At 61.6% G+C, this 21,458-nt stretch overlaps 1 protein-coding gene across 2 annotated transcripts; it reads left to right on the top strand.

Moving 5' to 3' along the window:
* Window positions 1–4,347: 4,347 nt before the first annotated feature.
* NECTIN4 (nectin cell adhesion molecule 4) lies at window positions 4,348–21,167 on the top strand. 2 transcript variants are annotated; one of them, XM_055333956.1, is made up of 9 exons: window positions 4,350–4,892; window positions 13,414–13,773; window positions 15,813–16,103; window positions 17,056–17,176; window positions 18,052–18,200; window positions 18,383–18,539; window positions 18,825–18,900; window positions 19,102–19,176; window positions 19,430–21,167. In XM_055333956.1, the coding sequence occupies exons 1-9, from the start codon at window positions 4,817–4,819 to the stop codon at window positions 19,652–19,654; spliced, it is 1,530 nt and encodes a 509-aa protein (XP_055189931.1). In that variant the 5' UTR covers window positions 4,350–4,816; the 3' UTR covers window positions 19,655–21,167. The 2 variants fall into 2 exon arrangements, with proteins under 2 accessions (XP_055189932.1, XP_055189931.1); XM_055333957.1 differs by lacking the exon at window positions 19,102–19,176 and having other exon boundaries at window positions 4,348–4,892.
* Window positions 21,168–21,458: the final 291 nt, after the last annotated feature.

Here is a 21,458-nt window from a genome sequence, read left to right as displayed (position 1 = left end):
CCGCCTCGGTCCTCTCAGGTTTCCCCCAGGGAACACTTGCCTGTCCCCTCCGGGCCTTCGCGCCCCCTCCACGAAGCTCCCAGCCCTCCCAGGCTTCCCGCATCCACGGGCCTCCTGCTCTCCTGGCCTTGAGTTGACACCTCGGCTCTGCAGCTGCCCTGCTACCCCCGGTGCCCGGCCCAAGATTGAGGCTTGGTTGTAGGGTGTCCGCAGGCTACCCCCCCCCGCCCCAGGGCAGCTGAGTGCGGTGGTGACAGGCGCTCAGGCCGATGACCAGGAAGTGGCTGTCTTTGCCTTGCAGAGGACCATTCCCACAGCGTCCATGCTGTGCGTGAGCGTGACCGGCCCCGAAGGCCTGGTGCTCCCTGCAGGCGCCGCAGGTGTAAGCTCTGCAGGCCCGCTGGCCCCTGGGGGCTGCCTTCGTGCTCCCCAGCAGGTGGGCTTCCTGGGAAGACCTGGGAGGGTGCAGGGGGCACCGCTTGGGGTCCTCACTTTAGAATCCATGCTTTGCCAAGCTCCCAGGACCCCGCCTCCTCTGCTCTTACCTCCTCCTTGCTGCTGTCACCCCTTGGAAGACTTCTTTTCATGCAGGCTCCCACTCTTGCCCTACACCTGCCAGGACCTATTTCTAGAGGCTTCTCAAAGTGCCAGCCCATCCGGAGACAGGGTCAAAGAATAAAGGCATCTATCTCCTACCCCAGGCCCTGGCGCTGGAGTTCATGGTGTCAAGTACTTGCAGATGCCCGGGGAGCCGGGGGTGAGGGCAAGGAGGCGGGGCTCCTGCACACACTGGCCTGTAGGACGGGGCCCACGCGTGCCTCTGCGGAGCCATCTCAGCTGGCTGCGTGGGTCACTCCAGCAGTAGACCTCTTTAGGAACAAGCAACTCCAGTCCCCTGAGCTCCAGGGAAGGTTGGGAGGCAACCAGGAGGCATGGCTGTGATGCAGGGACGGGGCTGGGGTCCGGGCATCTCCTGGCCTGCAGGCCACGGAGTAGGAGCAGCAGAGCCCATGAGACAGAGCCTCAGGTCAACCCTCAGGGTAGACAGGACGCCGTGGCCCACACAGCGGTGCTGCTGCGGGGCCAGAGGCGTTTCCAGGGGTGAAGAGCTGCTGGAGGTCCTCCCGTGGGAGCCCCCGCGTGGGGGAGGAGTCCTAGGAAGGGCCCAAGTGAGCTTGAGGCTTCTACCCGCAAGTGCCCTGGTCCTGGGGACAGAAGCCAATCCCGCATCAGTAACCTGCCATGATGTCCATCAGCACCCCAAAGCCCCTCTGTGCAAACTAGAAACCGAGGCAGAAAGCGGATTGGAGCAGCTTCCCATCACCCAGAGGAACCAAGCTGTGTAGAACTGGGTCGCCGACAATTTGTCCACACTCGTGCTGCCGCCTGGCTCCACAATGATCTATTATTATCCACTCCCGTCTCCCAAAGCCCAAGGGTCTCCCCCACCCGTGCCCTGAGCCTCTGACTCTCCTCTGATCCGGGATCCCACTGCACACAGGGGTGTTACTCACTCACTAGGGGCCTCTCTCATCTGCCCGAACCCCAACCCATCGTCCTGACCACCCCCCAGCCCAACCCTCCCTGCCCCCTGCCTTGACCCGCTCCCCCTCCCCCTCACTCAACCTGACCCTCACTCTCACTCTTCTCACCACCCCACCCCACCCATCCTTGTCCCTCCCTGACTCACCTCCAAGTCCCATTGACACAAACAAAAATTTCAGCACAACCCACTCCGACCGGTTTGGCTTAGGTGTGCAGCCTGCCACGGGGACAGAGCTGAGTTGTGAGCCGATGCTTGGACACACGCAGATTGTGAACGTCTGCAGTTCTGCTCGCAGGAGCAGCGCGAGGGTGGGCACCGCAGGCACCCAGGTACACCACAGGAACATAGGGTGGGCCATAGGGTCCTATGGTTTGTTTCCCACCCCCCTCCCCAAGGGCTCCCTGAGGGCAGGGGTCCCCTGCCCCACCCGGAGGTCAGCAGGCCCCCCGCGGTGATGGCGCTCAGACAGGTGAGCCACTCACCACGCCACCTGGGCTCCAACTGCCCCCGCTGTCGGGCCCCGAGTTTGGGTGGGAGACGGTAGGTAGTGAGGCACCAGGGGGGGCGGGGGTTCAACGAGGAGGAAAGAAGAGACCCCAGAAAACCAGGCACCGGCCTAGAGAGTCTTCGAATGCCCTCCCCGGGCCCTGTCGACGTTGGGGCATGCTCCCCAGGGCGGGGGGAGGGGTGGCCCTGTGAGACAGGAGTGAGGGCACCGGGTGGAGGGCAAGCCTCCAATGTCACGGGGAGGCCGAGAGGGGCTGCCCGGCCTGACTACACCGGGGACATCCTAGCCTTGAGAAGGGCTCTGGATGGACAACCGACAGCTGGCCAGGGGAGGGGGAGGGACTGAGGGGCTCCCAGACTTCCTGGCCGGGAGCCCTGTGGATGGGTGGGGGTACCCTGTGCGTGGAGAAGCTGAGGAGATCCAGAAGGCGGGTGCCCACCTAGTGACCTAACTGCCCTGCTGCCCCCTGCCTCAGTTTCTCCCGTGGTTTCCTGGCCAGGAGGGGTGAATCCGTGGGAAGGAAAGGAGCTCCTCTGAAACTGTGCGATAGGATCCAAGGTGTGATAATTATAATTATAACACGGGATGCTCCCCCCACCCATTCCCCCTGGCCCTACTCCACCCCTGCCGCAGCGGATCTCAAAGCAGCATCGGGGTGAGGCTGCTCCCCTGGCACAGGCGGGGACCTGCATCCCGGAGGGGAAGGGGTTTGCCAAGGTGGAGGTGGAGAGAAACTGGGGAGTTGGGGCGTCCGGCCTGGGCCCTGGGACTACCCCTGACCTGCTGGAAACAGCCCTCGAGGAGGAAGAGGTCACTGCCACGGCCACTGCCAAGAGCTGGGTCCAGACCGGAGTCGGGGGCGCAGTCCGGAGGCAGGGTGACGGTCTGGGTGATGGCTCGGGCTCAGGGCACGCAGCATGCCCCCTGGACTGACCCTCCGGGGCCCCCCTTTCCGTGCTGACATCCATTGCCTCCCAGATTCACGCCTTCGGCCTAAAGGTGTTCAGCGCCCACCACAGGCCGCTGGCTGCCCGAGCGCCGGCCACCGACACAAGGTCCCAGCACAAGCCTGACTTTCTAGGAGCCCAGAGCCCGTCCGTCCCTCGTCCCGTCCCTCGTCCCCACACGCTCCCCGAAGCCCTGGCACACAGCAGGCTCCGGTCAGTGTTTCGCGCACTGAAGCTCACATTTATTTAAGGAAATAAGATGTGCACAAATGATGGGGGTACGTGAGCTCTAATACGGGGCGCAGCAGAGGCTGCGGAAGGCCAGGCCGACAGACTCACCCCGGGGGGTGGGGAGCTGAGAAAGCTTGAAGATGCCTGTTGGTGTTTGGGGTCGGCTTTCAACTTCGGCAGAGGTGGAGGTGTGGGGTGTGGGGTGTGGGAAACACTCCCCGCGAGGTGACCCCCCTGCTGCTCTCGGTACCCCTTCCTGCCTCCCGCCAGACAAGAGGGCCCTGCTGCAAAGCGAAACCTATATTTCCCTTTCTCGCGTTTAGCTCCGTGTTTACCCGCCTGCCCCTCCCCTTCTCCCAGTTTTTTTTGGGGGTGGGTGGGAGTCAGCCCCCTCCCTCTGGCTATCCCAGGCTGGCCAGTAAGCTTTTGTGTAACTTGGTGGTGACATTTTATGCATAAGGCCCTTCCGAGTGTGCGTGTACTTAGAGGGACACAGGGACAGCGGCGGGGGGGGGGGGGGGGGGACTCAAAATGGACATGACCACTGGGTAAAGGGTAAAACGACCGTGGAGAGTTGCGCTGATGCACTTCTGGGCTCCTGGCCAGGCAGCAAGGAGGCGCTGCCGCTCAGATGGGGGCCTGCTGGGGGGCCAGGAGTCCGTGGGGCTAATTTCTTGTCAGTCCTTAGGCTTCTACAGCCTCTGGGCCTGGGGAGGGTGTCACTTCCGCTCCTTCCCCGGGGTCTTTGAACTGGATCCCTGTCTCATGGACAGAGATGCCCGAGAACCCCCGTGTTACCACCTCTGCTGAGTGCCCCCCAGCAAGCCCGGTCCCCTCTCGGGGCGTCTTTCTCACCCGAAGGGTCAGGTGTGTGGGCCAGCCCTGGCCTTCTCAGCTCTGGCCTGCTCTGATTTGCAGCCTCAAGGCTGAGCCCCCCAGGAGATTGGGGAACTAGGCGAGGCCCTGGGGAGGCCGCGCGGCTGGCAGGGGTGTGGGATGCTTGGGTTCCTTTCCACCCACAAGGGCCTTGCCCCTGTTCCTCCTGGCCTGGTGCCTCGTCTTTGAGTTACGCTGGGCCTTCCTCTGCCGCACCCCCGGCCCCTGCACCCCGCCCCTCCCTCCGCAGCCCCTTCCGTGCTGCCAGGTAAGGCCCTGGAGCTACGGTGGGATCCCCCACCAGGTCCTTCCCGCCTCCCCTCCCTCCCTGGCGCCCATTAGCTAGCCCGGCCGTGGGGGCGGTGGCTGCTGAGTCTCCGTGCCAGGCCCAACCCCCGGAGACGCACCTGTTCTGACCTGCTGAGCAGGTTCCCAGGTTTCTGCCTTCGTTGTTGGCCGTGGCGTGGGAAGCAGCTCTGGGGGAGCTCGGAGCTCCCGACCACGGCTTTTTGGGGGGGAGCTCTAGCCGGGTGGGTAGAGCAGGGCTGGGTCCCCTGCAGAGACCCCAGAGGGCTCGGCAGGTGTGTCAGTGCCTGGGGACTCCGCGACCTCCTGCCTCCTGGGTGGGTGCCCTCCCCAGCTCCAACGCGGCTCCCAGGGAGATCTCAGTGGAGCTTCAGAAACGCCGGACGGCTCTGCCTCTGCTGGATGCCTCTGTCCCTGGGAGCCGAGATGTGGGTGCCTGAGGTCCTGCTGCTGCTGCTGCTCCTGGCGTCATTCACAGGTAGGACTTGCCTGAGCCATGGGGACCCTTGCTCCTGGGGCCGAGCCAGCACGCACACACGCACACACGCACACACACGCACAAATAAATATACTCTTGACTCTGGACTGAGGGACCTATTTGTCTCCCACCCCCACTGCGAGTACTGCCCCCAGAAGGGCTGCTGTCACTCTTCCCCTTCTACCCTCTTCCGGCCCCAGGCCATGTCACTCTGTCTAAGGTCCCCAATCCCTGACCACCGCTGCCACAGCTGCCTCTGGGGAAAGAGACATGTTGACCCCTTGCAGGTGGGCAGGGAGGAGGAACAGACGGGGACCCTCTCACCCCAGGGTTTCGCGGAGGCTCCTTCGCCTGCCCCGCACCCCCACCCCCAGGCTGCAAAACTGCTGACTGGCCCTGGGCTGACTCAGGGTTGAACTGGTTTTTGCAGTCATCAGGGTGTAGGAAGCCCGATGCCCGGAGAGTGGACAGGGCACTCCTGTTGGCTTCTCCCCTCGCCGTGATGTGCTAGAGTGGGGAGGGGGACACCTGCTGGGAGAGGACTGCGGAGCTTGGGCCTTCGCTCTGGCCCCTCTCTTTGCCTGGGCTCCCTATTAAACACCAGGGTGCTCAGGGGGGCATGATCTGAGATGAGCGGGGGGTCTAGGGTAGGGCACCTTCTAGACAGGGTGTGGTCTCCTTTTGTTTATTCCCTGTCCCCTTCTTTTCTTGACCAGATGCCTCATGTTACTCCCGTCTAATGCATATATAGCAGATATAAATCACTTATCTTCAGAGTGGGGGAGAACTGAACTTATCTTCAGAGTGGGGGAGAAAGTGTGTGCTCGTGTGCGTGTGTCTCTGCATGTGTGTGCACAGTGAGGCCACAGTGGGATCCCGTCGGCTATTCCCAGCATGAGGAGGGACTGGGGAATCTTGGTCCTCAGAAGTCAGAGCCCTACCTGGGTCAGCCCAGGAGCCGTTGCGAGGGGGCCTCCTTGTCCAGCAGAGCCCAGCAGTGACTGCCCTGTCTGTCCCCGGCGGAAGCCATCGGGAGAATGAGGCATAGGTGTGTGGGTGGGCGGCTGCTGCCCTTGCCCTGATCTGACAACGGAAGGGTGGAAGGGTCGTTGGCCAGTCTCCAGTCGCAGGATACTGAGCTCCAGCCCCTGCCTCCTACCCCTGACTTAATTCCCATTTTCCAGACAACCCTCCTCACTTGCTCAGGCCCAGAGGGTGGGGTCTGGTCGCTGGGGCCAGGGAACTCGGCAGACACTTTTCTGGGGGATCTACCCACCCCTGAAGAATGGAGCCATGAGGTCTGAGGACATGGAAGGGGTCAGAGAGGCCACCGCTTGAACTGCCTCATTTTACCAAGACAAATAGGTAGGCAAGTGACGTCCTAAGGTTACTCCATGTTAGGGGCGCCCGGGGGGCTCAGTCGGTTAAGGGCCAGACTCTTGATTTCGGCTTAGGTCATGATCTCGGGGTCATGAGATGGAGCCCCGCATCGGGCTCTACGTTGGGCTCGCACTGAGCCTGCTTGAGATTCTCTCTCTCTTTCTCTCTCTCCCTCTGCCCCACCCCCATCCACTGCTTGTACTCTGTGTTAAAAAAAAAAAAAAGATTACTAGTGTTAGAAGCACCGCCAGGGTGAGTATCTTGGTCTCCCAGCCCCTCACCCTTTAAAGGTTGGTACATCTGGGCGCACAAGGAGTCCAGCTGGGTCACTAAATGCTGGGGACGCAGTGGGGAACAAGACCTGGTCCCCGCCTTCTGTTTCCAGGACACAAAGACTGTGCTAAGAGAAGCCCAGGGAAGGGGAGTGGAGACCTCTCGTAGTTAAGGCATCACCCTGACCTTGCCCAATGCCTGAGGGGCAGGTGCCCCGGCTACAGGGGGCGGGGGGGGGGGTCCCTGGCCCCAGGCTCCTCCCAAGTAGGTGCCCAGCGAGCCTCCAGTCTGCGGCTGCTGTGAGGCCTCTGTAGACCTGGGTGGTGCTCTGAGGCCGGGAACTCGGACCCCGGCTCCCGGCCTGATGACCACCTCCGCTGCCACCCCCTTTCCGGCTCTTCTGTGTGCAAAGCCCCCGGGGAAGCAGGAGGGTTTCTTGTCTCTGAAAAAGCTTGGACTGGAAGTCAGGAGTCTTGTGTTCTGGCCCCATTTCTGCTATTATTTTGCTAGGTGACCTTGGGCAACTAAGAAGGTGGACTCGGCAGGCAGGAGGCAGGACCGGTGGCTGTGGGCTTCCAGCGCGACAGCCCTGCGGCCGTGGGACTGTCCAGGCCCACTGGCTGGGGAAGTGCTGGGGGCTGGAGCAGGTGGTCTGTCTGTCTGGGCTGCTCGCGGGGGGGGGGGGGATGTCCTGGCCCATCTTTCAGGGGGGCCTGAGGTGGCTGTACCCTGGATGCTGCCTTCTGCCCCTGCCCTGCTGCAAATCAGTGCACCCCCCACCCCTGACTCCTGGGCCATTAGAGCTCTGAGCCCCAGGGCCCTGCCCCACCCCTGCCAGGGAGAGGAGCCCAGGCTTGGGAGGCGCCTGACACCACAGTTCTTTGTCTCTTCTTAATGGGATGAGTTTCCGGGTGAGGTCCCCTCCCACCCCCCTCCCTCATCTCCTGCCCCAAGGCTGAGGGGCCCAAATCTAGACACCTCTCCAGTAGGACCCTAGTTTCTAGCTCTTTGTCTGGGCCCAACGGGGTCCTGTGGGGCCAGAGGGTGAGGGTTTCCCCCGAATTCTGTGGTCTGCCCTCTAAGGATTAGGATCAGCTTTCTACCTGAGGTTAGTTTCCTCGAAAGGGAGGGGCCCCATCCCTGCTTTTCTACTCCTGTTTACAGAGGGGGGCAGGCCCTTTCCCACAGGACCTACCCAAACCCAGGAAAGCCAGCAAGGGAGGCCAGCTTCCCCACCCAAGGCGGAAGGGACCGAGGAGAATGCCAGGGAAGCCCTGTGGCTCCAGTGACCTTGGTCCCCCCCTGGCGTTTCAGGGGTCTGGGCTAAGGGGAGCGCGGCTACCACGATGGCAGCGAGAGCCCATGGTCCCCGCTTCTGGAGCACAGTCTCGGTGCCTGGAGCCCACCAGGCCAAGGAGGGCGGCCGCCGCAGGGAGCGAGCCTCCGGAGGAGAGGCTGCCTCCACTTGCTGGCCTCCATGGCTTGGCCGAGCACTGACCGGAGGCCAGCGGAGAGCAGGGCTGGGAGTGGGCGCGGAGTCAGGAGGGATGGGGGGCGGGAGCCTCGGGGCTGGACCTGCAAACTGAATCTGCAAGGAAGGTCCAGGTCCAGTTGGGAACTGGGGGCTGAACTCGGGGCGGGCCACCAGGCCCCAGAGAGGAGGCGCTGGAGGAGGACCTGGAGCCTCTGGCCTCAGGAGCTCTTCCCATAGTTTTCTGGCCACTCCACCCCCTCCCTGCTTGCCTTCAAGATGGGTGAGAGCTGGGTTGGGGCTGTGATTTGGGGTGGGGCAGAGCTGGCCTCTGCTTTGTGGGGGGGTGGCTAAGATCTCAGGAGTTTGGGAGAAGCAGAATTCTGGGTCTCCCACCCACAGTGTGGCTGTTGTGGTGACTCAGCCCGGCTCAGACTCTGGCTCCGGGGGGTTTAGGGGACTTATCTGTGCTGGGAGCTGTGTCTGGGCCAGAGCCGGCTGCCTCAAGGCCTGTCCTCCTGCATTGTTCTCGCCTCCCTTTGTGATCGGTGTGGCCCCCTCCCCAGGCACAAATCTGTGGGTGGGCACTTTGCCCGGGTTGGGAAGCTCTCCCTAAGCTGGGGGGCTTAGGACAATGGGGGCTAAGTGAGAGACAGGGATGAAGGCAGAGGGAGAACCTCCTGGTTTTCCAAGTTCCTCAGCACTCCAAGGCCAGGGTTACAGGGAGAAGGGTGGAAGGAAACAGGCTTGCTGGCTTGTTGATGTTACCTACCTGTCCTCTAGGGGAGACGGAGGGCTCCTCCCAGGTCCTTTCTTACCCCAAACTCTCCCTCATATTTCAGCTCCCTCTGGGAGAGACTGCTACTGTGGGGTGAGGGAAGCAAGAGTTAACAAAGGAGGATGAGCCCCCGGACAGCTTGGACCCCTCCCCGCAGCCCCGGGCAGGATCCCCCCCTTCCCACCAAACCCACACCAGACAACCCTTACCCCAGGCCTGGAGCTAGAGCAGGTTTTTCTGGTGGTGGCAGCAGAAGCAGAGGTCTGATAGATTCCCAGGGAGAGGCCTCCTGGGGGGCCAGCGGGGCTCGGGGGCACCCGGGGGGGGCGGTGAGTTGGGTGGGAGTCCTTCTAGTAGGAACCTGAGGAGCAAGGGCAAGGTGAGCCTTTGTTTGCTTCTGCTGGGGAGCCCTGGATGGCAATTTCCCATCACCTGGAGGGACAGTGACCTCATCTCTGGGTACCTACCTCCACCTAGATGAATCTGCCCTGGAGTCTGGGGTGAGGTGGGGAGGGGCACCTGGCGACACTGCAGCTGGGACGCAGGGGCGAGGGCGCCGAGCCACCCACTGCCGACCAAGGGCAGCTCACACAGACAGACAGCGGCAGCCAAGAGAAGCCGACATCAAAATATTTATTCTGTGCTCGGAGTTCCACGGGCTGGGAACGTGCACATGCAGAAGTGGGAGACACACGTGTGTGCACACGCACACATGCGCGTGCACACATACGCGCCACCTCATGCTTCTCGCTCCCAACTCAGCCAAGCACGGCCACCTTCCTAAGGATGAGATGTGGGCACATACAAGTGTGCAATCCCCCCCCCATCAAGTAAGGAGCCGCCGCTCCTACCCGAGGCAGCGCTGAGGCCTGCCGGGCCCTCTCCAAAGGCATCGTCCGTTCAGACGTGCAGGGCTCATGCCTACTCGCTTCATCCTCACGGCCCCACCTCTAGGACCCCTCCGAGGTCCCCCTCCGCACCAGCAGGGATGTAGCTCCTCATAAGGCAAAGCCTCTGTCCCCAAAGACGCTGTTGTCTGCACCTGCTGCCCGACGCCACCTCTAATAGGGACGTCGGGACCCAGGCGCCCGGTAGAGAGCGGGCAACCCAGGCTGGGGATGGAGGGCCTGTCTGGGAGCGGGCGGGGTACGCAGAGGGCAGGGCCCCAATGAGGCCCGTGGGGGCCTGGCCAGGGGTGGGGGAAGCTGAGGCAGGGATCCCGTCTGGCCAGTCGGGCCTGTTCTCTCCCTTGCGCAAGCTGGTGGCTGGTGGCGGCTGTGGCTCGGCCTGCTGCTGTGCGGCATCTGAATCACCAAGGCCCCTGACCTGCGTCCTGGTGCTGCCCCGGGAGGAGGGGTGGGGACTGCCGAGGGAGGAGTGCCCAGCCAGCGGAGTCCACCAGCCTCAGCAGACAATCTGCGGCACAAGGGGCCGTGGGCCTGGCCCGGCCTGGCAACTACATGCCCACGGGGTGACCTCACCAGGCAGGCGGTGTGTCTCCTTTGCTCCGGTGACATCATCATGCTGACGCCGGGCGGGCACTGGGTGGGGGAGAGGAGGAGGAGGCAGTCCTGGCCTGCCCTGGCCTGGCAGTCTGGGCTTCTGGGTCCAGCGAGCCCAGGACAAGGATCCTAGAGCCCCAGTTCTCGCTTCCTTCTGTTGCAGCCCATGTGCATGTGCGCATGTGTGTGTGCAGGTGTGTGTACGTGTGTACATGCACGTGTGTGCAGGAACTGGAGGAGGATGTTGTCCTCAGCTGAGATGCTCCCGCCCGATAGTGGATTCAGGATGATGAGGGCGGTGGGGGAGGTCCCAAAGGGACTCTCCTGGGCACCTCTGCCTGCAAAGCTGGGGCCTGTCACCGGGGAGCAGGGATCTTGGACTCACAGGGAGGGACACCGAGGATTGTGACTCAGGCATATGCCTGCTGCGCCCTGAACGACGTATATGTTGGGGAAGATGTGGGTGATCAGTCGCAGAGAGGGGCAGATGGTTGGCAAGTGTAGGGACAGGGATGGAAAAGATGCCATCTGACATTGTCCCAGAAATAACCTTTCGGAATGTTCCGGTGTCCGGGGGAGCCGGACTTGGGATCCCTGCGCCTGCAGAGACAGCGGCGTCTGAGGCAGAGGATGTGCTGGGGGATGGGTCCCTATCTCAAGCCCACCTCCAGCCCTCCCGGGGCAGCCCTGCTCCCTCCAGCGCCTGCAGGAGGTGTCTGGGAGGGGTGTGGTGGTTAGCTGGACTCCCAGGCTGGGCTGGGTGGGACCAAGACCGGCTTAGGCAGGTCAGGGCCCTGGTATCTGGCCCTGCAGGTCTGTCCCGTCCCGTTCGGGTCCTCCCAAAGGCATCCTCCCTCCCTCCCTGTGCCCCTGCTAGCAGGGCCCTGGGGGCCCCCTTCCTCTGACCCATGCTGTGCCTCAGTGGGACCCTCCGGTCCACTCTAGTGGGGCTTCACCTTCTCCCTCCAGAGCTGCCCCCTCGCCCACCTCTTTCTCCCTCTGTGCAGTCTGGAGCTGCTCCCTTTGGCAGGAGCCCAGAGAGCCAGCCTATCCTGCCTCCACCCCGGTTGTCACGGCAACCCCTCCCTGTCCACCCAGCCCAACCAAAGATTCAGTCCTTTTCCTTCTACTTTTCCTTCTCTTCCTACTTTGCCTGTCTCTCTTTCTTATTCATTCATTCATTCATTCATGGCAATCAGGCACCGATTACGTGCCAAGAATGCAGACCACATGCCACTGAGCACTGAATCAGTTTCCATATGCGATGCGAGACCCAGTTTCTACTCTTGGAGGGGAGGCCCATCCAGGGGATAAAGTACTATGGAGAGGTAAGAGCAGGGCGCCGGGGCAGAACAGAGGACGGGCAGCTCGCCTGGGGGAGGGAGGACTCTGGGAGGAAGTGATGTCTAAGCAGAGTCCTGAAGGATGAGTAGGAGTTATCCAGACAGTGACGAGTCAGAGCCACCAGACATAGGGAGGAGGGCCTTCCAGGAGGGGCAGCGAGTGAGCAAGGCATGTGACCTGCTGGCCAGAGGTCGGGGCTCTGCACTTTTGGGGGTTGCTGGATATAGGTTCCGAGGCAAGGAGCTCTTGGCATCCCAGAGAGAGCCCTCACTCTGCCCCAGCCCTATGTTTCGGTGGCTCCAAATTTATTTCTCCCGGACCATGAGCTTCCGCAGGCCCTGCCTCCCTCCTAAGCTGCTTATCCTAGAAACCTAGGGGTTGTTCTTGCCTCTTGTCTTGCACCTCCCGTTCTGGTCAGTGATCCAGTCCTGCCGAGCCTCCGCCAGGGCAGTCCCCTTGTCCCCATCCCACAGCACCAAGCATTCCTAATGAGTCTGGGGGCTTCAGTGTCCCCACTTCCTGGTCGGAGGCACAGCGCCCCTGGCCCCTCGCCATAGTAGATGCCCCGAGAATTCCTTTGCCCAGCGTGGAAGGCGCGCCCTCACGTTCCTCTCCTGCTCAACAGCCCCCTGCCTTAGGTGTGTCCTTCCCTCTCTGCTTCCCCAACCAGCCAGCCTCCCCACCCCTTGGGTTTGCCCACCTTAATCCCCGACCTGGAATCCCTTTCCGGGTCTCTCCCCCTGCTGGTCCTCTCCAACTCCCCAGGAGGCTCTCCCACGTGACCTAGGTCCCCAGCGACTGTCCTGGTCCACCACTAGCCTGCAACGCAGCACCAGCACCGAGCACTAACTCAGGGACGGTCACACCTTTCCGTATTGGTGCCCAAATGTCTCTCTTCCTCCTGAACAGATCTCAGGTCCCAACAGGGCAAGAAAGGGATCCTTCTTTGAAAATTAGGTGACGTGATAGAGACTGCTGGGTGCTCTGCACTGCTCCTCGCGGGCGCACCATGCACTCGCCCATCCTCGCTGGTCCCGGTCTCTGCTCCTCTGATTGTGGCTCCCCATCCTGACCCTGTCGCCTCGTGTGCCCTGACCTCATGCCCCTGGGCCTCTGACCCGGGGCTTTTCTGTCTTCAGTGACTAGCTCATTCTCTGAGCCTCATTTCGTGCCATTCCTCCCACATAGAATACCTTCTTCTCTCTGGGAATCCAGGTCTCTCATCTTCAAGCCATGAAAAGAATGTTCTCGAAGGGCCTCTTGGGATGGACCCTTCCCACACTACATGCCCCATCCCAGACTCCAACTGTTTTCGACCCTTGCCTTGGCTCCCAGCCACGCCTCCCGAAAGCATTCACTCTCCACCTCCCCTGGATACATCGAACCTTCTGTGAAAGTCTGTCCATGGCTTCCCCGTCTTCATGCACATAAAATCCATTTCCAGGAGAGGACTGTGAGATCCCTGAGGGCAGAGGCTAGGTCTCTCCTCTGTGCAGAGCCTCCCACCTCACGATGGCTCAGGACACAATCCTGGGCTGGGAGAGGGTGTGACGCCTGCAGCCAGCGCCCCGGTGGCCTTAGGCAAGTCACTTCCTGTCCCTGGGTCTCAATTTCTTCATCTGTTAAATGGTGATAATGACGCCCACCTCTTGAGATCCTTTTGTGGATCTAATGAGGTAATGGATGAAAGGCGCTGGGCAAGCAGAAAGCGCTCCAGGAGTTCCGGGTTCCGGGGCACCCCTAATCTTGGCCGCTCCTGTCCACCCTCTGCAGGCTGGTGCCGGCCGGGCGAGCTGGAGACCTCGGACCTGGTGACGGTGGTGCTGGGCCAGGACGCCAAGCTGCCCTGCTTCTACCGAGGAGAGCCCGGTGAGCAGGTGGGGCAGGTGGCGTGGGCCCGCGTGGACGCGGGCGAGGGCGCCCGGGAGCTGGCGCTGCTGCACTCCAAGTACGGGCTGCACGTGAGCGCGGCCTACGAGGGCCGCGTGGAGCAGCCGCCTCCACCACGGAGCCCCCTGGACGGCGCCGTGCTCCTGCGCAACGCAGTGCAGGCCGACGAGGGCGAGTACGAGTGCCGAGTCAGCACCTTCCCCGCCGGCAGCTTCCAGGCGCGGCTGCGGCTCCGCGTACTGGGTGAGTGGGCCGTGGGCTGGGCTGGGGGTGCAGGCCCGGGGCGGCCTGGGCCTCCCGGGGCAGGAGGTGGGATACGCAGAGATGTGCTCTGCAGGAATGCATGGGTGGGTGCATGGGTGCATGGGTGGGTGAATGGGTGGGTGCACGGGTGGGTGCTCTGCGGGGGGGAGAAGAGGTGGGTCATGCTGCGGTGAGGGAGCCCCAGCCAGACCATCCTCCCGGCCAACCCCGAAACTCCCCCCCCCAACGGACCCCCATGGCTCGCTGCGTTCAGCTCCTCCAGCCTTGGACAAGAATCCATTATTGGGATCCAGTATTGGGCTGGTCTTCCTTCTGCTGATGCCCACTCCCCGAGCCTTGGGCAACTTTGCTCTCTGAAGCAAGGGGGCACAGGCTCATTCTGTCTTCTGCACGCCAGCCTTTCAAAGGGCTGAGGATCTTTGTCACTCCCCCCCACACACCCTCACGGGGCCCCCAGCCTCTCCTCTTCTGGAAGCTACACTTGCTAGTTCCTGCAGCAGTCCTGCCCAAAGTACTCATTCATGGCCTCACTCGCCATCCTGAGGTCCATGGTTTTATTTTCTATTTTGTTTATTTTTTATTTTTATTTTTTTTCTATTTTTTTTAATAAAAGGTGTTATTTATCTATTCATGAGAGAGAGAGAGAGGAGAGAGAGAGAGAGACAGACAGACAGACACAGAGAGAGGCAGAGTCACAGGCAGAGGGAGAAGCAGGCTCCATGCAGGAAGCCCGAGGCCGGACTCGATCCTGAGTCTTCAGGGTCACGCCCCGGGCTAAAGGCTGCACTAAACTGCTGGGCCACCGGGGCTGCCCTGAGGTCCATGGTTTTAAAACGTGGGGTTGAGATAAGGACACGCAGACCCAGCCCTGACCAGTGTGGTTGTGGAGGACCCGTGGGGCTGACACCTTCCTCGATCTGGACCTTCAGTGAATGTGGTTGGATTGGAGACCACAATCACTTTTATTATTTATTTATGTATTTATTAAAGAATTTATTTATTTATTTGACAGAGAAAGAGCACACAAGCAGGGGGAGAGACAGAGGGAGAGGGAGAAGCAGGCTCCTGGCGGAGCAGGGAGCCTGATGCGGAACACGATCCCAAAACCCTGGGATCACAACCCCAGGACCATGGGATCAGGACCCAGCCTGAGGCAGAAACTTAACCAACTGAGCCACCGATGTGCCCCCACCATCACTTTTAAACCACCACTTTGCACTGTGGGTTCTTGTGGTCCATGGAGGCCCTAGACTTATGGTCTAGTTGAGTCATTTTCATTCTGTGCTGGAGCTGTTAAGGTTAGGAAGATAAAAATAAAGACTTTAGTTTCTCTTTATCCAACACTAGCCTTGGGGTGAAATAGTGTAAATCTAGGCTTCTGTCCCCTAACAGCTGACAATCTGGGACAAATCATTTAGCCTCCCAAGCTCCAATTTCCTTTTGTAAAACAGGGGTGATGATCCCTACTTTGCTGGTCTGTTGACAAGATGAAATGAAATAACATTTATAAAGTGTTTAGCACAATACTTGGCACCTAATAAGTGCTTTGTAAGTGATGGCTATTATTATAGGATATAGATGGTATCTGGTTACTTTTTAAATTTACTTCGTTATTTTTATTGAAAAATGATCCAGAGGCGCCTGGGTGGCTCAGTTGGTGAAGCATCTGCCTTTGCCTCAGGTCATGATCCCAGGGTCCTGGGATGGAGCCCCACCTCAGGCTTCCTGCTCCATGGGGAGGAGCCTGCTTCTCCCTCTCCCTCTGCTCCCCCAACACACTCATGCTGTCTCTCTCTCTGTCAAATAAATAAATAAAATCTTTAAAAAAAAGGTAAAAAAAAACAAACAATAGAGAAAGGTACAAAGTCAGCTGAAATTTTCCCTGGTGTCTATGTTGGTGAAATAAGAGAAGAAAAAAGAGCCTGAAAATGTTTGCCCGTGGACGACTGAGCTGGGACGGGGCAGGGCCTCCTGGTGGGTGACCCCTGACCATGACCCCTGTCTCCCACCACCTGCAGTGCCCCCCCTGCCCTCCCTGAACCCCGGGCCAGCGCTTGAAGAGGGCCAGGGCCTGACACTGGCAGCCTCCTGCACAGCAGAGGGCAGCCCAGCCCCCAGCGTGACCTGGGACACGGAGGTCAAGGGCACGGCGTCCAGCCGCTCCTTCAAGCACTCCCGCTCAGCGGCCGTCACTTCGGAGTTCCACCTGGTGCCCAGCCGCAGCATGAACGGGCAGCCGCTCACCTGCGTGGTGTCCCACCCTGGCCTGCTCCAGGACCAGAGGATCACCCACGTCCTCCAGGTGGCCTGTGAGTACTCGGAGCTTGGGTACAGAGACCCTGATGAGCCACGCCAGTCTGGCCAGGCTGGATCCCCAAGGCCCCCTGGTGTGGCCGTGACAGATCACTCCGAGCTCTCTGACCTTCACTGTCCTCCTGTTTACGAAGGACATTGCCCTGCTCCACAGCACGGTTGGGAGAATCGGGTATAGACCCGGGGTGAAGGCACTTAGACATACACGCAGTGGGACAGGCTTGCTGAGGGCGGCGGGCCCCGCAGCCTGGCCCGCGTGCCAGCCGGACCAGCCCTGCTTCTGCTGCTCCCCGGGGGTTGCTCAGTCCTGCTCGTCTGCAGTGTCCCCGGAAGCAGCAGGAGGATAATTATGGGAACTTCACAGGGTTCTGACGGGAATTAGAAACCCCAGAGGCAAAGCGTCTCACACGACGCCTAGTGCATAGATGCTACTCATACTCAGTAACCTGGAAAATGTCTTCCTGGCATTAAACTCCGAGCCTCTTCGGGCATAGGACTTCTTCCTGTTCCTACTAACCCTACAGGAGGGCCTCCACAAATGCTTGTTAAAGAAATGTACGAATAAGTCGGGTTGAAGCCTTTGGAGAATCAGGGAGCGTTTCCCGAACACCTGTCCTGTGGCCAGCACTCCGCTAGGGACCGCAGGGGATTCAGAAAAAGTGTGAATCTTTTCCGAGGGACCTAGAGGCTCATAGCCCAGATAAATCACTATGGACTCTGAGCTCAGAGAGGGGAGGGGACGGCGTGCCGAGGACCCAGCAAGGAGGGCCTGGGCTAGGTTGGCCGCACAGGAAGACAGGGCAGGGACTGGGAGGGTGAGAGGGGGTGTTGGGGGGTGAGGAGGGAGGGCAGGGGGCAGGGGTCCTCCAGGGAACAGCATGATCAGGTCATGGAACAGCATGATCGAAAGCCCATTCCCCTTCTTTCTCCTCCCACCTCCCATTCCAGTCCTCGCTGAGGCCTCCGTGAGGGGCCTTGAAGACCAAAAACTGTGGCAGGTTGGCAGAGAAGGTGCTACACTCAAGTGCCTGAGTGAGGGGCACCCGCCTCCCTCATACAACTGGACACGGTAGGGACCTGGCCCCTGGGGGAGGGCCTCGCTTGGGACCAGGCTTCTGCCCTCACAGGGCCACCGTGTTCTCCTTGTGGGCTGGGACAATATATCCTAACCCCAGATGTATCGGGGCACACGTTCAGGCCTCCGCAAGAATATGTGCCGTCACCAAATGCTATTATTGACTTGCACCAGGGAGGCTGGGATACGTGGTCGCTGGTAGGGAATCAGGCAATAAGTCCTTGGTTTTCTTCTCCCCCTACTTCAAAATTATGAAATATGATACAATATTTAAATATTAATATTGTCTGTGTTTACGTATGTGCCCAAAGTGGACAGGACAAAAAGGCACAGTGGGTTGTGACTGCTGTCGCACTGACACTGTGACCACTGCAGCTTTGCCAGCGCCTCTGCGGGGTCCGAGATGTCCAGGGAACCGGGGTGGGGGGCCGGCTTCAGGTGGCGGGGGTGACCCTACCCCAGGCGTGTTCTCCGATGTGAGCAGGGGAGCCCTGCGTGTGGCCTCGGGCCCGGGCTCTGCTTGCGCCCTGCTGTGTGCGCTCACGCTTCCCAAGCACGTGGGGAGCCCCCCCCCACCCGCCCCACGGGCTGCCGGCCTCATCCACTGGGTCCCCGGTGCTGGGTGATGTCACGGCTGCCGGAGCAGGTGGGATGGCACGCGTGTGGCTGTTCCCCGGGTGTGTGGGGGGTGCCCGGGTCAGGCCGGCGGCTGGGAGAAGGGGCCTCTGCCCGGACCTGCCCCGGGGAGGGAGGGGCACCGTGGGAACAGCCAGCGGCTCTAGGTGACGTCGTGGGGAGGGCGGTGGGGAGCTGCCCTGGCACGTCGGGTGGTGGCGGCCGCCACCCGCCCCAGCTTCCCTGTCCCCCAGGTTGGACGGGCCCCTGCCCAGCGGCGTCCGCGTGCAGGGGGACACGCTGGGCTTTCCTCCGCTGACCGCCGAGCACAGCGGCACCTACGTCTGCCACGTCAGCAATGAGCTGTCCTCCAGGGACTCCCAGGTCACAGTGGACGTCCTCGGTGAGCCCGGGGCACCTGCGGGGGGGGGGGGGGACTGACGCGGCGCGGGGGGGGGGGGACTGACGCGGAGGGGCAGGTGGAGGGACGGTTTGGGACCCGGGCTGTGAGGGCGAGGAGGTGGCCCGTGAGGGCGGGGGTGCCCGGGACCTGGGCAGCGCCTCAGACTTGGGGGTCTCCCGCAGACCCGGAGGAGGCCCCGGGGAAGCAGGTGGACCTGGTGTCGGCATCCGTGGTGGTGGTGGGGGTGATCGCCGCGCTCCTGTTCTGCCTCCTGGTGGTGGTGGTGGTGCTCATGTCCCGGTACCACCGGCGCAAGGCTCAGCAGATGACCCAGAAATAGTGAGTGCGGGCGGCTGCGGGCGGGGAGCAAGCTGGGAGCCAAGCCCAGGTGAGCGGCGGGGCGGGGGGACCCGGGACCCCGGACGGTCGGGGCAGGTGGGCCGCGGCTGGTGGGGTCACACCCACGTGGCACGCACACGCACGCCCCACCTGCAGCCACTCATTCCCACTTGCGGGACCGCGCGACACCCGCGCCCTGGCTCCGCGAGGCCCGGGCTTGGCCCAGCCCTGGCTCCGCGAGGCCCGGGCTGCGCCCGCCGCTCCTAACGGGCGGGTGTCTCCTAGCGAGGAGGAGCTGACCCTGACCAGGGAGAACTCCATCCGGAGGCTGCACTCCCACCACTCGGACCCCAGGAGCCAGGTGCGTGCCCGGGGCCCCCCTGCAGGCCGGAGCCCGCCCTGCGGGGCTGGGGCTGGGGGCGCGGCTGCCCCGGGGGTGCTGGGGCGGGGTGGGGAGGAGGAGCTGGCGCGTCAGGGAGAGCTGGACAGGTGGGGCGGGGGAAGGCGAGGAGGGCGGGGCCGAACCCTGTTCTGACTCCTCCCCCGTGTCCGGGCCCCACAGCCGGAGGAGAGTGTAGGGCTGAGAGCCGAGGGCCACCCCGATAGTCTCAAGGACAACAGTAGCTGCTCTGTGATGGTGAGGCCCCGGCCCCGCCGGCGTCCCCGCCGCTGCCCTCGGGCCCCCTCCTGCTCCCGAGCGGCAGGCCAGCGCCCCAGAGCCCGGGCGCCTCTGCTCCCACCTGGCCTGCCCGCCTCACTGGCCTGCCCCGGCCTCCACCCGGAGCCTCACCCCTGCCTGCACCTGACCTCTGACCCGAGCACTCCCCAAGGGACCCCCTGCCGTCGGTCGGCGCCGGCTTCCTAAGGAGCCCGCTGTCCTTGGCCTGCAGAGTGAAGAGCCCGAGGGCCGCAGCTACTCCACGCTGACCACCGTGCGGGAGATTGAGACACAGACCGAACTGCTGTCCCCAGGCTCCGGGCGGGCAGAGGACGAGGAAGACCGGGATGAAGGCATCAAACAGGCCATGAACCATTTTGTTCAAGAGAACGGAACCCTGCGGGCCAAACCCACGGGCAACGGCATCTACATCAACGGGCGGGGGCATCTGGTCTGACCCAGGCCTGCCTCCCTCCCCTGACCCTGGCTCCTTCTGCTGACCTGGGGAACCTTCGCTCATCTCGGGGGGCCTCCCTCAACACCGTATTTCTTGAGGAAGATGCCCCCCATCCCACTGACTGCTCGACCTTTTCCTCCAACCCTTCTGTTCGACGATGGGGGGGTTGTCTGTCGGTTGAGTCCTCCCAGTGCGTGTGCCTGTGTGTGCGTGTGTGTGTGCAGGTCGCTGTGTGCATGTGCGCTTGTGTGAGTGTCCACTCACGGTGTGTGTGTGTGTGTGTGTGTGTGTGTGTGTGCGGGGAGTGCCCGTGCCCACATGTGTGTCGTGCTGTCCTGCCCGAGTCCAAGTGAACCGTGGTGGGTTTGGCTTGCGTGTCGTGTGGCTGTGTGACCTCTACCTGCAAACGCAGGTCATCTCCTCAGACCCCAGAGCAGTATTAATGGCGCAGAGGTTGGAGGCGAGAGGTAGAGACGGTGGGGGGTCAGGTCCAGGTGTGCAGGCATGGCTGGAACTGGATTCTGGCCTCCTGGGTTGGGGAGCCGGGCTCCCAGGGCGGCAGATACTGTGCCGCCAGCCCAGGGGTCCCCCAGAGGCTAGAGCTGTGAGCGGCGACGCCCCCGCCCTCTGGTGGCCTCGGTGGCCTCTGGGCCTGCTGCATGTGCATATTTTCTATAAATAAACCTGCTGGAGGAGTTTCTTTAAGGAATACTCCTCCAAATACTTTAATAAGAGAAACAAATCTTTAAAAAAAAAAAAACTTTTGATTGATCTGAACGTTTGTCATTACTTGGTTTGGTCAGAGCTGGGCCAGCGTAGGAAGTTGCAAAGCTGACCTCGCTCGACCCCCGCAGGGGGTTAACGCTGATGCTTCTGCAAGGTGCTCCTTCAAGGCCCTGGGATTCAGGCAGCTGCCCAGGAGGGAGCCTGGCGCTCCGGGGTCTGAGGCCGGGATGTGAGCGCCTCTGTCCCCGGCTGCAGGGGGACAGGGTGGGGTCCTGGCTCCTTGGGGCCCCTCAGCCCTTGCCCTGGCTGCGTGTCTCTTCTTGGCTGCATGCACGATGCCTGTGGTCCCTGGGGAGGTTGCTGGGTGGGTGACAGAGCTCCTGCTTTGGTCATGGTGTAGGGGAGACCCAGTAGGGATTACAGACCCAGGGGGGCAGGGAGTTCGGGTAGGGCCAAGGAGCTGCCAAAGTGGGCCTCGGGGTCTCTAACCTGGGGCTCTTCTGACAGTTTCTGTGGGTCTGGGGGGGGGTCTACCTACGATCCAGCGTTTCCCCTCTGACGCACTTGGCAAGAAAACCTAGACTGTGCCCAAACCCTCCCTGGCCTGAAATCTGCTGGATTTCTGGGCCAACGGAGAGATGCCATCCCTTGTTCCCCAGCCAGCCCAGGACTTTAACTGTGGAACCCAAAGATCTGGGTTCCTGGTATGTACATTTTTTGTGTGTAAATATGTGCATATTTGTACATAAAAATGATATTCTGTTTTTAAATAAACAGATAAAAGCTGTTTTGCCTGGTTCCTGTCTTGCCCCTGGGCCCTGTAAGCCCTGAACAACTCAGCACCTTCCTCCCTGCGGCCCGAGCAGGGGAGGAGCTAGGATGCCTGTGGCTGGGAGGTAAAGGGGAAAGAAATGCCCTCTGCCCTGCCTGAGAGTTCCCCCGAGGACCACAGAGCGAAAAGCCCCTTCCCTCCGCGCGCGCGGCGCCATCAGTCCTGTGTCGTGTTGGGTTCTCACCAGAACAGGCCTGGGGGGCAGACGACTGTGTGCACACTCTTTCCAAAGAAGCCGACGCTCAG

Source organism: Nyctereutes procyonoides, unplaced genomic scaffold, assembly GCF_905146905.1.
Source record: "Nyctereutes procyonoides isolate TBG_1078 unplaced genomic scaffold, NYPRO_anot_genome, whole genome shotgun sequence".
NCBI lineage: Eukaryota > Metazoa > Chordata > Mammalia > Carnivora > Canidae > Nyctereutes > Nyctereutes procyonoides.
The sequence above is the reverse complement of the archived record's forward strand: the minus strand, read 5'-3'. Positions and strand labels throughout refer to the sequence as shown.

What these genes read in the sequence shown, in the direction of transcription:
- NECTIN4 (XM_055333956.1), top strand. Translation starts at nt 4,817, where the DNA reads ATGCCTCTGTCCCTGGGAGCCGAGATGTGGGTGCCTGAGGTCCTGCTG. An exon ending in CAGCAGATGACCCAGAAATA is followed by an intron (nt 18,540 to 18,824) that starts GTGAGTGCGGGC and finishes GGTGTCTCCTAG; the next exon opens with CGAGGAGGAGCTGACCCTGA. An exon ending in ACTCGGACCCCAGGAGCCAG is followed by an intron (nt 18,901 to 19,101) that starts GTGCGTGCCCGG and finishes CGGGCCCCACAG; the next exon opens with CCGGAGGAGAGTGTAGGGCT.